General features: G+C 40.3%; 1 protein-coding gene across 1 annotated transcript in view; it reads right to left on the bottom strand.

Annotated features, from left to right (window-relative positions):
- The window catches only part of Lrrc9 (leucine rich repeat containing 9), an 80,731-nt gene that overhangs the window by 32,787 nt on the left and 31,533 nt on the right, over positions 1-16,411 (bottom strand). The window contains exons 17-23 of the mRNA XM_051147353.1: positions 15,521-15,733; positions 10,446-10,565; positions 8,477-8,668; positions 7,165-7,290; positions 4,731-4,865; positions 3,212-3,389; positions 1,475-1,695 (exon numbers count right to left, since the gene is read on the bottom strand). Coding sequence (XP_051003310.1) covers positions 1,475-1,695; positions 3,212-3,389; positions 4,731-4,865; positions 7,165-7,290; positions 8,477-8,668; positions 10,446-10,565; positions 15,521-15,733 — 1,185 coding nt within the window. The remainder of the gene's footprint in view (positions 1-1,474; positions 1,696-3,211; positions 3,390-4,730; positions 4,866-7,164; positions 7,291-8,476; positions 8,669-10,445; positions 10,566-15,520; positions 15,734-16,411) is intronic.

The raw sequence follows: 16,411 nt of genomic DNA, 5'->3' as shown, positions 1-16,411 counted from the left end.
GTCAAAATCTTAGTGAATACCTAAAACTTAGAAAATGCCAGAGGCAAAAAGATGAAGGGACTGTTTTTAAATGTCAGCAGAAACAGTGATTGTCTAGTAGGATTCTAGAAGCCCAGGGAACAACAGGCAGGACTGACAACCAAGACTGCATGAGCTAAACAGGCTTCTTCACAGCAAAAGGAACACTGACCAGCGTGAAGAGACAGCCTACAGAATGGGGAAAACTCTGGTTTAAGAGAAAAAAATAGATAAAAATCTCAAAACTATTAAAAAACAAAGGGCAACAGTTAGACCTGGTGGCACATGCCTTTAATCTCAACACACAGGGAGGCAGAGGCTGGTGGATCTCTGTGATTTTGAGGCCAGCCTAGTCTACAAAGCAAGTCCAGGACAGCTAGGGCTACACAGAGAAACCTTGTATCCAGAAAACCAAAAACCAGAACAAAGAAAACCCCAAACAAACAAGAGACAAAGGGCAAATAATCCAACTATGGAATGAGCACATAAGTTGAACATGAACACAGTGAAAAAGCCCAAATGGATGTCAAAAAATACACCCAGTGGACATCAAAAATACACACACAGAAAATGCAAATCAAAACTACATTGAGATTCCATTTTATGTTATCAAAAATGTTGTCCACAAGAAAACAAAGAAAAGAAAGAACAGCCACAGTAAGCACTGGTGGCGATATGAGGGAAAAGAAACACCTCTATTTGATCGACAGTGATGTAAATTGTTCCAGCCACTTTGGAAATTAGCATAGGGGGTCCTTATAAAGTTAAAATTAATATATACACTGGCCCTGAGTGTACAGCCCCCCCCCCCAGTTGAAGCCAGCTGATTACGTGGCTATCTGAACACCCACACTTCTTGCAGCACTAGTTACTTAGTAACCAGTTACAGTAGCTAAATGCAGAACCAGCCTCCATGCCTATCACTAGGTGAGCAATAGAGGGAAGGTGGTATGTATATATCCTGTAGTATCCAACCATAAGGAGGGACAAATGTGTGCCACTTGCAGGGACTAAAGATCATTATGTTCAAGGAGAATAAGATAGTCTCAGAGAAACAAGCACTGTGTGCTTTTACTCGTGTATGGAGTTAGTGGAAAGAGAGGACATGAGGGCAGAAAGGGAGTATCAGGGGGTGAGAAGAGGAAAGGGAAGAGGAGCAGGAGGGAGGGGAGGCAGTAAAATGGATGACATGATCAGAGCAAACGGCATGTGCCATGAAAACACCCAGTGAAACAAATTACTTCGCATGGCTCATTTATGTTGGTTAAAAAGTTACCCCATAAATGTATCAGACTCTGTCATTTGTGTATTTACATAAAATGAACACCAATGCATTTCAGGAAGCCTTGTTATTAGATTTTTCTTCCTTATAGTTTTCAACAAACTCTGTGCAGTGAGCATGGCTTCCGTCGCACAGATAAACAGCAAATGTGTTTGGAAGGGGGAAGGCGGTCACCTTTAAGTTGTAGATCTCTTGGTTGACAGCTATGTAGTTATTGCTTATGTATAGCTCGATCAGAGTGAACGTCTTCTGTAAGGCGCTCAGTGAGGTGATCCTGTTGTTCTCGAGAGAGAGGGAGTGGAGATGAAGCATGTTATCAAAGGTATGCTTCTCCAGGCCTGTGAGAAGGTTGTTGTTCATGCTGAGGCGGCTTAACTTAGTCAGCCTGGCGATGCCTAGAGAAATCAGCAAAGTCAAGAACAGACTCAGACAGATGGCAGGTTACTTTCAAACAGAACAAGCTAGCCACTGTACTGATTCTGTTTTTGTAAAGTTAAACATCTTTAAGGAATCTGTGACAATGACCACCGTTCCATCATTTCTTCCTTTGTGTTCCAGAAGGGCAGAGCCGTGTGTAGAAAGTTCCACTTGGACATCAAATTTTGATATTAAAACTCTAAATAGATTTATTTCTCCTTAAAAAAAAAAAAAAAAAGACGTAACAGCCACCAGCTCTCATTTTAAGGCACTACAAGTCAGAAACCAGAGTATAACACTCTGGAAATTATGGAATCAGCCCCATTGATGACAACCATTTGGCCCAGTTCTCACATTACATGCTTACAGTTGTTTTTAGAAGGAAGTTCAGAAGCTTGCCTTTCCCAGAAGCATCTAACCCTGTTGTTCACCCTGCACTGCAGGCAGTGGGGAAGCGTGTGGGTGGGAGAGAGCAGTTGAAAAGAGGGACTCCCCCTCTTTTAAAGACAAGGCCTCAATATGTAGCTCAGGCTGGCCTCAGCTTCACAGCTCACACCTCTCCTGTCTCAGGCACCTGAGGGCCACAGTGAGCCATAAGAACTTCGGAGTCACAGTTGCCTTCAAATGCATTCTATGGTAAGTGTACATAACTGCTGCTCCACTTCCCCATCCATAAAAGGGGCATGTGAAAACCTGTGCCTAAGGGGCCATCAAATATTGAATAGAATGTTTTTTTTCTGGAAGGGAGACCATGAGACAGTTTTTAGCAGGTCACAGAAGGTTTCTTTCAATTCTTTTCCAGTAAAGGCATTGAGTGAGGGTCAGATAGAAGCCAAGTCAGAGTATACAATACTAACTCAGAATATGTCAGAGCGTGCTGCCTAAAGTGATCTGAAGAATCTAGGACACCTGGTGGGAGGAAGGAAATATTACTTTACCCTTTAGCATAGGATCCACGTTTTGATATTAAAGTTTAAACAGTCACATATACTCATCTCACCACGACTAAGACCTCATTAAGGCAGATTAACTGGTTTGCAAGTGAAGTCATAGAAGACGTATACAGAATTTTCCATTTTTAAATTTCCAGTAAGTGTAATTTTCATGTTTGTTAAATTCTTCACATTTCTAAATATAATCCTAATTCCATATCTTGGAAAACAAAGTGGCCTATCTGATCTTTTCCAGAGCAAGTCCCATCCATACATTTCTTCAGGGCTAAAAATGTTAATGATCATCTCATCTCTACATTTCTACACACTAGGTCTGGTAACAGATGGTAATCCCCTGTGGTAGAAAGGAAAGATGACTTGGGGTTGACAGTCATCTGCTGGGGCTCATTGTGCTTAGAAGTTCCATGTCAGTCCTATCTATAGGGATTCAGAAGACTCTGGTGCAAGGCCTTCTCGAAGCTTCTCTGGCCATCTTCCCCTTTGGAAAGTCTGTCCTTAGCATCACAGAGCTGCTTGAGACCTGGTGGCTATGGCGTCTTACCTTCTATCTTTGAGATGCAGTTGCTGTCTAATGTAAGCTCCTCCAGGTTGACGCATGATTCCAAGCCTTCCATGTTGGAGAGGTTATTATTGCTGAACGATGCCCATTTCAAATTCTCCAATTTTTCTAGATTTGTGATTTCAAAGAGATGTTGTCCATCTAAATTTAAGGCAGTTATCTATACAATAATTTATGTTACATGTTACTTCTGAATCTTGCCAACAAATTCCAAATCATTAGATCTAAAGAGCTAACAAGACAACCCAAATGCGATAAGTAAACGCTAGCATTCCTTGAGGAGCCAACGATACTGAAAAGTGTTAGTTTACGATAAAGTTAAAGCTTGACAGGAATCTAATAGGGGTGTTTACTGTGCTATGGACACGGTGGTGTGGAAGTTGGGTTCTCCCTGCAGTTACTGGGACAGCTGCTGGCGAAGAGCTGCAAGTCCCGTTGGGGACAGCCTCAGCTGCAGGGCCACTTCAGCTCATGGCATTCTCCTTTCTAGCTCGGCTCACTGTTAGTGCTGAGTACCAAAATCTGGCCATCTCAGCCCCACGTGGGACTCATTTAAGGCATCGTTCTGATTCCAGAACTTGGGACTACCACTGAGTCTACACAGCATCAACCTATACTATGTAATAAAAATGCTGCCAATTTCTCCCATTTTCAAGGGTTCTATCTGCTTCCTTGGTATATTTCATGTCTGCTCTAGCAATGACTTTGATTATGGTCAGGTGTCCTTATGCAGCAAGAAGCTATTGGGGCTGAGACTTGTCCCTGCCTGAGGCTTGGATAATTCCCTGGTTTTCTTGCCAAAATTTCCATTCCCTTACCTCCAGAGTGTTGGCCTGATCTCTGGCTCTGAGCATCAAGTTAGCTAAAACTTAGCGTCAAAACCTACCCTGCAAGTTTATAGCCAACCTTTATTCTAAATCTCCAATTCCATAGTAGCCACAGTTGGAGACGAGTCTCTGTAACACCTACCTACAACTTGGCCTAACCATTTTGTGCTTTCTGAAAAGATACAGTACATGTTGTTACCTTGGAAATGATAAATTGCCCTATATGTTTTCTCAACTTTATTTGAAGCATAATTGACCACTTAAAATTATAAAACATCTAAGGTATGCATTTAATTAGATAGCCATTAACTTGGCACTCAATTTTAGATCTCAAGTAGATGTGGGATCTCAATAGTCAAACTCATGGAGGCACAGGGAAGACTGATACCTTCTGGGGATGGAGGTGTGAGGGCAGAGAAACAGCCAAAGGGTACAAGGTTTCAAGTTTTAAAAAAATGAGTTCTGAGGGGCTAAAGTGTAACATTATGACTACAGTTAAAAACAGTACTGTGTACTTGACGTTTGCTAACAAAGCACACCTTAAGACTTCCTTTGCTAGTTTCTCTCTTAAATTTTCTGTTTCTTGTCCATCTGTGTCCTCCTCTTGGTTTGCACCAATGGTGGATGCAGAGGTCAGTTTAAGCCGAAACAAGGTTTAGTAGAAGGAGTCTTACCTTCAAGTACCAGTTCCCAGTCAGATGAAAATGTGGTCCTAACTTTGAAATCTGTGTCAGGATTTTGGCAGAAGGCCATATACTAAGCATCCGAGGTCTTTCCTCTTTAGAACTAGAATGCTGTAAGAGGGTTAACTAGTAAAATAGAAAAAAATAGGATGAATAAAAGAAATAACATACTGATGATCATTTATACATAGCTAAGAAGTTTTTGTTTCTCGGGGAAAATAAAAACCCAATAAATGATTTTAAAATATTTTCCTTCCCTTAAAATATCCTCCAAATCCAAATACATTTTAATTCTCAGTTTTTCTTGTTTTCCACACGCACTTCAAGAATACTCTAAACATCCCTTTAATGCCCCCATGAGACACTTAGGATCTAGACAGTACCACTGTCCTGCAGGCTCCCGTGGTCCCATCTCAGGGCTCTTCCCACCCTCCATCAGAGGGGATGCCTGTTGCCGCATTTTGTCTACCATTCACTTCCCTTCTCTCTAGTCTTGTTTGTGTCCACATACATCATCAACCCTTACACTGCTTGAACCAAACTATGTATTCCGCCAACTTCCTCCTTCTCAACATTAGGAAACTCATCTACGCTCCACCGGTTAGCTGTTCATTTGCACTCAGTGGTGTGTAAGTTCCCTCCCTGTGACTCCTTCTCTCTCTGCTTCCTCCTCTCTTTTCCAGACAAGGTCTCATGTAGCACAGACTGTCCTTAGCCTTATTCTGTGGCTTAGGATGACCTTGAATTTCTGAGTCACCTGCCTCCACCTACCAAGTGCTGGAGATAGAGATGGGCGTACCGTGGTTGGTTTATGCTAGGCTGAGAACTGAACCCAAGGCTTTTTGCGACCCAGACAAGTACTTGGGTACTAGCTGAGCTACAGCCCTAGTCTTGTTGTAAACTGTTCTCTAAATGACTCCGCTGACCTTGAACACTAACGAGGAGTCCGAGGCTATGGATACCCCTGTGGCTCTTGTATACACACAAGGGTTTCTTCTGATGTTACAGAAGTGGGAGGGGGTAAGAAGGGGGGAGTGAAGAGAGAGAGGGGAGTAAATCATTTCCCAAATTGATCGCAACAACTATAATTACTATGTCATATTCTGACTGAAACTGAAACTTTTTGCCAATCTGTAAGACTAAGAATAATTGGCAGATTATTGTGTTTGAACCTTCACTTTTTTGAATGTTAATGTGGTAGAGCATCACTTTCTAAATTAGCTGGCTGTTCTGATATCCTAGACAAGAAGATGCCTTTTCAAGCCCCTTCTTTGGTTTTCCCTTCAGTTGGTTGTCTTTTTCTGTACATTCTCTGGACACTGAGAGAGACTGTATTCTGGTGTTTGTGTTGCAGTTTTCTTCCCTGGCATATTACTTATCTTTTTTTCCTTTTCTTACAATATCCTTTAAGGAAAGGCTGTGCCAATTTTATTGCAGACAAGGCCCTTCTTTCATAGTTCTGCCTATTGTTTCCTTCCTAATGAATAATCTCTTAATCCGTGGTCACAAGGACAAATCACAGAGATGTTTTCTTCTAAAACATTCTTGGTTTTGACTTTTGCAGTCAAGTTTAAAAAAAACCTATTTTTGTGTGCATTGGTATTTTGTCTTCATAAATGTCTGTGTGTGGGTGCCAGATCCCCTAGAACTGGAGTTATAGACATTTGTGAGGTGCCATGTGGGTGCTGGGAATTGAACCTAAATCCACTGGAAGGGCAGCTTGCAATCTTTACTAGGGAGCGATCTCTCTAGCCCCTTGCTGGACTTTTTAATGCTTTTGCCCCTACACTTTGTACCAAGCAGCTGCTTTGTCTGCATAGGAGGTTCTGTTTGTCCATCAAACTCTGCCACAGGCTCGAGTCACTACTGGGTCTTTGCTCTGAGCTGTTGTCTGTCTTCTAATTTGATGCCAATATCACATCTTAAAAATGTTTGTAGTCCTTGGTTTCTGTTGGAGTAAATCTCCAACAAAAGTTTTCTTCCCTTCATTTTGATTAGATCCAAATCCAATTGTTATATTGCTAAAGAGGTTAACATTCAAGTGTCCCAGGATCTGGGGTAAAGGGGTCTTAGGGTGGGGAGACTGGGAGGTAGGGATGGAAGGGAGGCTGCTATCAGATGTATTGTATGAGAGAAGATAAAGAAAAAAAGGAGGTTGAGACAGCAGTCTCTGAGTATTGGGGATCAAACCAAACATCTAACCCAAGCTAAATAAGTGTTTGTCACTAATCTGCCTCCCTAAAACCCAAAGTATAGGATTTTCTCTGTATCATGTAGGTGTTTTCTGTCCCCACAGGCTAACAGGTTAGCTTTGTTTTCAGCCAGTTATATACAATACCAATTCTAAGTAGATACTGTGCTACTTTCTCTCTCAAAGCCCCGAGTGTAATGCACACACAGAGGATGGTACCCTACTGACTCCAACCTGAGTCATCTTTGTTCCACTAATGAACTTCAGAGCCGCTCTGGCTTCTTCTTCTGAGATGAGGATTCCGTCTAGGTGTGTTAGAGTCTTTAGTCTGCCGATAACACTCAGCCTCAATGTGGCTGGCTTGGGAAAAAATATCAAAAAGTTAATTTTCATGGAACATCATATGTAGTATGGCATGGGAGAGTAGCTCTCCCTTTCTTTCCATCTGCCTGAAAACTGTACATCTCTCTTCTTGCTATGTGCTTCTGAAACTAAAGACTTAATTTAATTCTTTACATAAGAGTTGGAATTAAACTATGTAAGGATACATCTGCTTCCTTTTCAGCGTGTGAGTCTACTGCTCTAGTAGGGAGATCCCAGGAACTATTGGAAAGTGTCTGGTGAAAAAATTATGGGTAATACGGTGGTGACTCTTGCTTATCATGTGGGCAGTAAGCCAGGGAGCTCCTTGGGGGATTCAGCACGGAGCTCCTGTCTTTGAGTCTAACTTGACTACAGGGTGATAATGACCATTCGAGAAGTCTACTTTGGCCACAAAACAACAAAACAAAACATTATTGGTTTACTTAGCTTAAAAGAAGAAATTCAATGGTATAAGTTTGGTAATATGGTCCACTTAATGGAACCATTTTAGTAGAACTGTTAAAACAATAAACACAACCTTACAAGTGTTATGTAGTTATTCTTGAGATGTGGTCTCGCTACAGAACCTAGGCTGGCCTTGAACTTGCAACCCTCATGCTTCTACCTCTCAAGCGCAGTGCCTGGATCTGTGAACATTTTAGAAACAATGAAAAAGATTCTTAAAAGTATAAATTGGGCCTCATTTAAAATACATGGAGATAGCCTTAAAGCTACAACATGAATAATAATAAAAATGGTGCTCAAATTTCCTTCTATAACAGGACATGACTTTTATGATTCAGGTTTACGAAGGTATATGATGTCTACATTTTAAAGAGAATAAATAATGGAATTTGCAAGGAAAACTTATTTGTTTACTATCTAGAGTTTAGGGCACATTATACAATGCCGTTCCCTTCTTAATGGTACGCTTCCCTCACCATGTCGTATTATTCTTGACTCTTGTGTGTCATTACAAAAGCCTTCTGGCCCAGAGACACATGAATTTTCTGGAGGTTTGCAAATGGCAGTAATGCTTTCAAGCCTTTCCTTACAGTAACATGCGATTCATTAGATCACCAGCTGTAAAGGAAGCGTGAGAGAAGCAGAGGTGGCTTGCCTGATTCTGGCTGCCACTGTGGTAGAGGGAGCGCCTGCCTTGCTAGTGGCGTCAGCTGCATACCTTTTGCCAGGGATTGTGCTGAATGTCGAGAGTGAGGAGGCTGGTGGTGTGTTTACACAGCACGTTGATCTCGTCGCCAGTCTTCTTCAGCTGGTTCCAGCTCAAGTCTAAATGCCTCAGTTTCAGCAGGCCTCGGAATCCCTCCAGCGTTATCACGTGGTTGTGGCTAGCGTCCAAATACTCAAGGTTGTACTGCGGTACATAGAAGTAGGAGCGATGCTGACTCGGGGTTTGGGGTTACCAAGGTCTTTTCTCTGCTTCTTTAAAGACATCACGTGTTTTCTTATAATGCTCACAGAAAAATGACACGAGGGTCACGCTGCCATAGCGGTAACAACACGCTGGGTCATGCCAGCTATTCTCAGCTCGGCCTTTACTCATGGAGCATGAAAAGGTGCCAGGGCAGATTATAAACTTGGGAGAAGACAGGGGCTGTAGATGAGTTATTCAATTAGATTATGGCTTTGACTGTGGTGGATCACTGTCACGATCAAACACACACAAAGTGAATCCTTCTTCGAGACTACAGCCTGGTTCCCCCACCTCGCTGAATACAGAGCTGCAGGATCTTTTTTATAAGAGGACAGGCAAGCAAAGACTTGCAAGACAACTTGTTGCCAACAAAAAAAAAAAAAAAAAAAAAAGAAACCCAAGCAAGCAAGCAAGCAAGCAAGCAAGCAAGGAAGGAAGGAAGGAAGCAAGGAAGCAAGCAAGGAAGGAAGGAGGCAAGCATCTACGTTTCTGACTATAATGCTCAAACAGTTTCACTTACAGAGTACATCGTTAGAAACAAATTTAATTTTATTCAATAATTTTCTTTATTTTAGAGGTGCATGGTTTTCTAAAGCTGGGCCTCATGGCATAGGCCCATGATCCTGCTCCTTGAGAGTCAAGGCAAGAAGGGTAAGAAGTTCAAGGCCTGTCTGCTCTACAGAGCACACTCAACGCTAATACAGGAAGTTTGTTGAGAACCTGTCTCAAATAAAAATGAAAAAGGAAGGTGAGTGGTGGCGTGTTTACTTAGCATGTGCAAGGTCCTAGGTTTGATCCCCAATACCATATTAAAATGCACACTGTTTTAAATAATTTTCAATAGTAAAATAAACATACTATTGAACGTTTGTAAAAAAAAAAAATAAATAAAAGGAAAAATCTGGAGAGAATTTGTAAGCCTACGGCTAAAAAGAACTGAAAATTTTTTTATTATTTGCACATTTATACTTTCCTATAATTTTGTTTGTGTTTAGGATTTTCACCATCATTATGTATTGTCCAAACTAAATTTTCATAATTGTATATCATAATATTTAGTGTGTTTCTATTTCTAATTGTCTTAAGCATCACACCAGGATGTTTCACATTTCTAACTGTTAGCAACAATGCAACAGACAGCAGCAAAGATGGCATTAACTTCTGTGCTGTGATTTCTAGAACCAAAACTTCCCGAGGTGAAAAATGAGGAATGCAGAGATGCAATGTCTACACGGCGATAGCATGCTTTCTGTTTTTCTAGACTATTTGTATGCTGCCTCTAAAATCATGACAAAATAACTGGTTACCAATAATAGCATGCACCTTTTTTTAAAGTGGCAAGGCCAAATGATTACGGGAGGAGTATATACTTGCAAGACAGCACTGCCTGGGAAAGACGTGGTGAGAGTGTCTAGGAGGATGGTAGAGGAAGCTGCACAGCAGCAAACTCCCCCCTTTCTGTGAGGGATCTTAAGGAGTGCTCTAACTTGGACATATGCATTGTTTATTTTAATGTATCTTAATTTTATTTCATAGTAAATAATAAAAAACAACAAGGCCTTCTAATTAGCACAGTGCCCCTCACACCTGAAACCTGTTCATATCACATTGAATGTTTCTCTCCTTTGAGCAACATTCCCTTTCCCCTTAGGTCCAGGCTCTCATGCTGCCTCTGTGCATTTGGTTCAACATTACGTTTCAGAAGAGCAGCTCTTACCAAGTGGTACACATCATCTAAGCAAGTGAACTCATTAAAGCTAATGTTCAGTGTTCGAAGTCCGGTTAACTTGGAAAGATCTCTCAGTTTACTCAAGCTGTTTCCATGTAGATTCAGATTCTGGAAGCAAAATAAAATGTAAAAAGAAAAATAAAATACATTACTTTCTGTGACACAGTCTAGGTGTTAATATGTAACACATTTAGAACAACTATCAATGCTTCTTGACCTTTTAGCTAAGATCAAGTGTAGAATATTAGATCATCTGCAATTATGCAAAAGTGAGAGGATGGTTGTTTTGAATAACACTCAGAGAATGCGAATACAGTAAGTAAATGTGCTGTGTGATGTTGAAAGTTAAAATTAGTTTGTAGCAACACAACCGGGTCTGGCGTGTGATCAGATTACTTCCTACTTGGTCTAAGTTTGCTAGTAATTAGCAAGGAATTGTTTTTAGTGAGTAAATATATGGGTTGAGGTATTTATTAGGAGAGATCTGCCTCTTGGGTTATCCGGTGAACAATGGCGCTCACAGGATTCCAGACATTAGGCAGAAAACCTACTGGGATGAGGTGGCAAGTGCACACCTTGACTGAGCCACTGGACCAAGGGAGAGCATCTGAGGGTCTTGAAAGAGGGGCACAGAATGGAAGGAGAAGGAGATGAGAGGCTTGTAAGAGCACGCCTACATCAGAAGTGGGTCCACACATTCCCTCTTCCCTTCATCCTTGCCAACACAAAAGGAAGGTTAGTACAGTTTTGTACTTAGAGCTGCTCATGCTGCCTACAGGAGTCTGTCCTCAGAACTCACTGGTTTGGAGTGCTATCAAGTCAAGAGGTCTTCAGGGATGGACTACAAAGTAAATAACGGCACAAGAAAGTGTACAGTACAACTACAATAGTCACACATAGCATTGTGGGATGATTTCGGGTGTGTGTTATCAGCCATGGTCAGACAAATCATCTCATTAGTGTGGATACAACTGAGTTCCTCACAGGAAGAAATAACTTAATTCCTAACAGTATTTAATGTCGGCTAAACTTGCGAGGAAAGGCTAAGTTCGTGCACACTGTTCTGAAATGGATGCATCATACTTAATTTACCTAAAATGGAATTCTTCTTCATCATTATGATCATCATCATGATGTTCTTAAGTCTGTCTGGCTTAAGAAAGTAACTATTTATCGATCACCCCTTTTCCGTCTTTTCCATATACATTTGATTATAGAAATACTTCTCATGCCAGCTGAGCATTCTTTGCCCACACCAGTGTCTCATCCAGACTGACCCCTCTTTGGACCACTGCAACAGTTCCCTCTGCATCTCATCCCACCAGCTGACTGCCGTTAAGTTCACCCACAAATAACAAAGTCAGGATCTGTAGAAGAGTCTGTTCCTTGAAAACTAAAAATGTCTGAATTTGGCTTTCAAAAAATCATCCTAATGTGGCTCCAACCTCCTACATTTCCCGCCTCAGCTTCATGCATCTTCTTTGAATTCCAAATTACTCATTGCTCTTCCACCATCACAATGCTGCATTCGAGTCGGACTGAAGTTCTCACTACTCCCACAAGACACTAGGATCTTTTGAAACTATGTTCCTATAAGAGCTTCTGCATCAGCTCCGGCCTCCAGTTCCTTCAGGTTGCACTGTAAAGCTGTAAACGGAGGTTAACCATTCCTCCCCAGGTTGCTTTTGGCTAGGGTGTTTGTCAAAACAATAGAAATCTAATGAGAACAAGTAGCTAATTGTTAATTCACCGATTTATACATAGCTAAATCAGAGCAAATTATAGGTGAAAAAAAAAAAAAGTAAATATAAAAGCCAGGTTTACAACCAACAACTCTTTAGCACTTGACTGCCTATTAGAGAATATACAGCTCAGTGTCATAAGTTATAAGGGTATATTTTAGTTTATTTTGGCAATTTTTTTCTTTTTTTATTAAATACATTTTATCTTTTACATATAAATTTATATTATTACACACATATACAATAAACTACCCACAGCAAGAAGAACCTTGAGCCAATCAGGAATTATATTAATGTTACATTCATAATGTTTTGGCTATTTGTATTTGGAAGCCTTGGTTTGTCTAAAGTTTTGAATGTAAATCAATATCTATCATATCTCATCATTATCAATTTAAAACATCTATCTAGACCTAAAAACATCTTAATCCCTAAACAACTAAGTTTAATTGCAAAACTAAACTATCTGGTCTTTAGCCCCATCAGAAAATTTTATTTAGTTTTTTGTTGTCATAATAAAATTGGGAGATTAAAGGGAAAATAAGAAATGCACCCAGAATTTCTTTTATCATGTTGGCACATACCCAAAAAGGACAGAAAAAAACAAGTGTCTGGACATTCTTACTATGATAATGAGGACTTTATTATAAGACCTAGAAATTACTGGTTTTGTGCAGTATAGTCAGATTGATTTATTTATTTATTTATTTATTTATACCTATATTTATTACAAGTGTCAATTAGAGCAGTCAAATAAATGCAAATATATCCCCAGCAGGCCAAGTGCTATCAAGTCTTATTTGCTCCTATTTTCTATTTTTATTTACAGCATCCACTTTCTGTGGGTGTTTTCCTGAATTTTATTTAATCCCTTTAAGTTTAGGGAAATGCTGTGGGGCCTCAGTCTAGGCAAGTGCATTTATCTTTTTAAAGACATTTCATTGCTAAATGTTATCATAAAAATTCATCATTTTTATGTGGAAATCTGAGCATTGTAGTTAAAGAGGTATTTTTCTCAACATGTTTGCTGAGAAGGCCACTTCTGTGATGACCATTCTGCACTTTGACAAGCAGTAGATGATGAAGGCCCTAACATAACGATGACAAGTTTCGATGCCCTTAACCTTGTCTACACTTAAATATGCAGTGGATGGTGGCAACCCAGTTCCACAGACACAATTTTGTAACACTTCGAAAGACATATTATCTGAAATCAGTAATTTCAGAAATAGACTTAGAGCTGTCAAGTTCCCGTATTTTCAACTTTGCAGTCTGCTGCTTTAGGAGTTTCTTCTTAACAATGGGTCTAGAGATGTGGCACTGTAGTCATGTAATCAGGTTCAAAGATCAAAATCATCTCTGTATCCTTGTCCATGTTTCAGCACTCATGGTACCTACAGTGAGAAAGTGCTATGTGGGGAAACATTGGCTTCTTAGGGTGTATCCACTTACTGCTTCTGCGGGTTCAAGCAAGCAACCCAGCACACACACACACACACACACACACACACACACACACACACACACACACATACACACACACACAAGCATTTTGAACTAGTAACTAAACAGTATTTATTGAGTGCCATACACTGTGTTGGGTATTGGTGGAGTTGGTGGCAGTCCATAGAATTCTTATGGTAATTTAAGAAAAAGCCATATCCACCTTTTGTGTCTAGCTTTTTTTTTTTTTCAACATAACACTGGTTCGATAAGAAATTATGTCAATGGGTATTAGAAAATAGTTGTAAGCAACTACTCTACGGTTTAAAAGGTGTTCTTTTGACCTCAGGCTCAATGCATCCTACTCAACCTCACATTGTTCTCCTGGTTCTGGAAAGCCAGAGGACTAGGGATAGTCAAAGGTCTCTCTCTTGCACAAATGACCAATCAGGAAAGACAGAGAGCATATAACCAGGGAGCACAGCTGGGCTCAGAGGAAAGAAGTCTTTCAGTGCTTGAGTTGAGCTCTAAGAGAGGCGGGACTTAAGTACAAGGGAGATCAGGGGATGGCTAGCAAATGAGGAGGCCTTGTGTAAGCTGAGAGCATGGCACATTTAAGCACACATGAGGCAGAGCAGACCTGAGGGGAGGGTACTCTGGAAAGACTGTGGGCAAGTAGGCAATGGATCATCAAGCCATGCAATAGCTTGTAGGCCAAGTCTTCTTTGGGACTGTTGTGGAGTCATGTTGACACATTGAGAATCTTGAATAGGAGTAGTGTCAGAGGTGGGACTGGGCCAACATGGCCAGACATGCCTTTTGACAGAATTACACTAGGTTGAGTGGGTCAGGCATAGGGGCAGGGCTTTCTTTGCTGCACCTCTGGTTTGTCTATCCAACCACTGTTCCCTCTGGTTCTATTATTCCTAGGTGGGTCTGGGAGCTCAAACACAAGTCATCAGGCTTGGTGGCAAGCGCCTTATGGCTGAGCCACCTTTCCCGTCCTGAATTTTATTTAGTTTCATATCTATTAGCAGACTACAATGTGAGTGGTACTTTCTGCAGTTTCACAACTGCTATGGCAGAGTAGAGAGGTCCTCGGTAGAAGGCTGTGACAGTAGAGTAGGTCAGAGGAGACGGAGCTTGGAGATGGTGGCAGCACATATGAAACTGACAAGTCTCAAAGTCAGAAGCTCAGGGGTAGGTCATTGCCTCAAGTAGAGCTGACTCAGTGACCAGGACGTCGCTTTCATCACAGGCTCACAAGCTGCTGATATGTTTGTAAAGATAAAGCTGTCATGTACCTGTTGGTTAATACTAGCGACTAATTTTGAAGCATTTTGTTTTCATTTAAAGAGAGATTATTGATCATTCAGAACAAAATCACTCGCTTACTGGAAAGCCGCTTCAAGTGGCTATTCAACACCCAACACATGGCTAGACTGAATTGAGATGTGATATTGGTAAAAAAAAAAATGCACTATAAAATTATGACTGATTACTAATATGTGTTTTTATTTTTATTTTTTTATTATTTATTTTTATTTTTTTAATATGTGTTTTTAATTTTCATAATGATTGCATGTTGAGATATTCTATATATTTGGCTTAAATAAAATGTATCATTAAAATTAGTTTGTCTTAATTTTTTTGACGGAGTCATTGGAAACCTTAATGTTGCAGACATGGTTCTCACTTGGTCACTACTGGAGAATACTGGTCTGGTCTACATACAAAGAGGGGGCTGGGTACTTTCCAATCAAATTATACGATACCTGGCAATGTCAGGTAGTAGCTTAGTAACTTGGACTCCACACACTAGATTCACATTTCCAAGTTCAAGTTTCCCTTTTCCAGTTCTATTCCCATAGTACTCACCACAATGTGGCTGTAGACGTTAGTCTTCGCAAGGGAGAAGATCGTCTTATCGTCCAGACTAATGAGTTTTGTGCGGGGCTTAATCTTGGGCTCCATCTTTATAACTTCATCATCAAATTTCAAATCCTGTGAGAACACTAATCCTTCAGAATATTTTTTGCCTTCTTCTAGAATAATATTGTTTAATGTGGAAAATAAAGAGTGAACTTGGACCTAGAAAATATTTCAAGTGTTGAAAATTCAGTTGCTTATTTGTTATTTTAAAAACAAAATAGGCAGCAAAGAATAGACTTGTTGTAGCTATAAAAATCATCTAGGATAATAAAAAAATCACTCTAGTAAATATATAAGCATATATTCACATAGTGGGCTAGGCATAAAATGTGTCTATTCTTACCCATAAAGAGTTTTCAAAACTGACAAAGGATAAACTTAAAATATTTTATGACATAGAACACAAACAAGGGTCTAGGAATTATCAGACATAAAGCAGAAGGGAAGATGTGGCCTGTAAGAGTGGAAATGTGGGGCTGGAGAGATGGCTCAGAGGTTAAGAGCACTGATTGCTGTTCCAAAGGTCCTGAGTTCAATTCCCAGCAACCACATGGTGGATCACAACCATCTATAATGTGATCCGGTGCCCTCGTCTGGCCTGTGGGCATATGTGCAGGCAGAACACTGTATACGTAATAAATAAATCTTTAAAAAAAAAAAAAAAAGAGTGGAAATGTGTAAAATGGCCAAACCTTTGTGAAGGAAATGGGGCAATATCAAAATGTAAAATGCCTGTAACTGTGGACTTTATACTTTTCTTTATAGCTCTCTTTTACATCGGAACTCCTACAGCCATATAAAGACACCTCTACAATAATGTTCACTCAAATTGTATTT

Source organism: Acomys russatus, chromosome 1 (genome assembly GCF_903995435.1).
Source record: "Acomys russatus chromosome 1, mAcoRus1.1, whole genome shotgun sequence".
In the NCBI taxonomy this organism is placed as follows: Eukaryota; Metazoa; Chordata; class Mammalia; order Rodentia; family Muridae; genus Acomys; species Acomys russatus.
The sequence above is the reverse complement of the archived record's forward strand: the minus strand, read 5'-3'. Positions and strand labels throughout refer to the sequence as shown.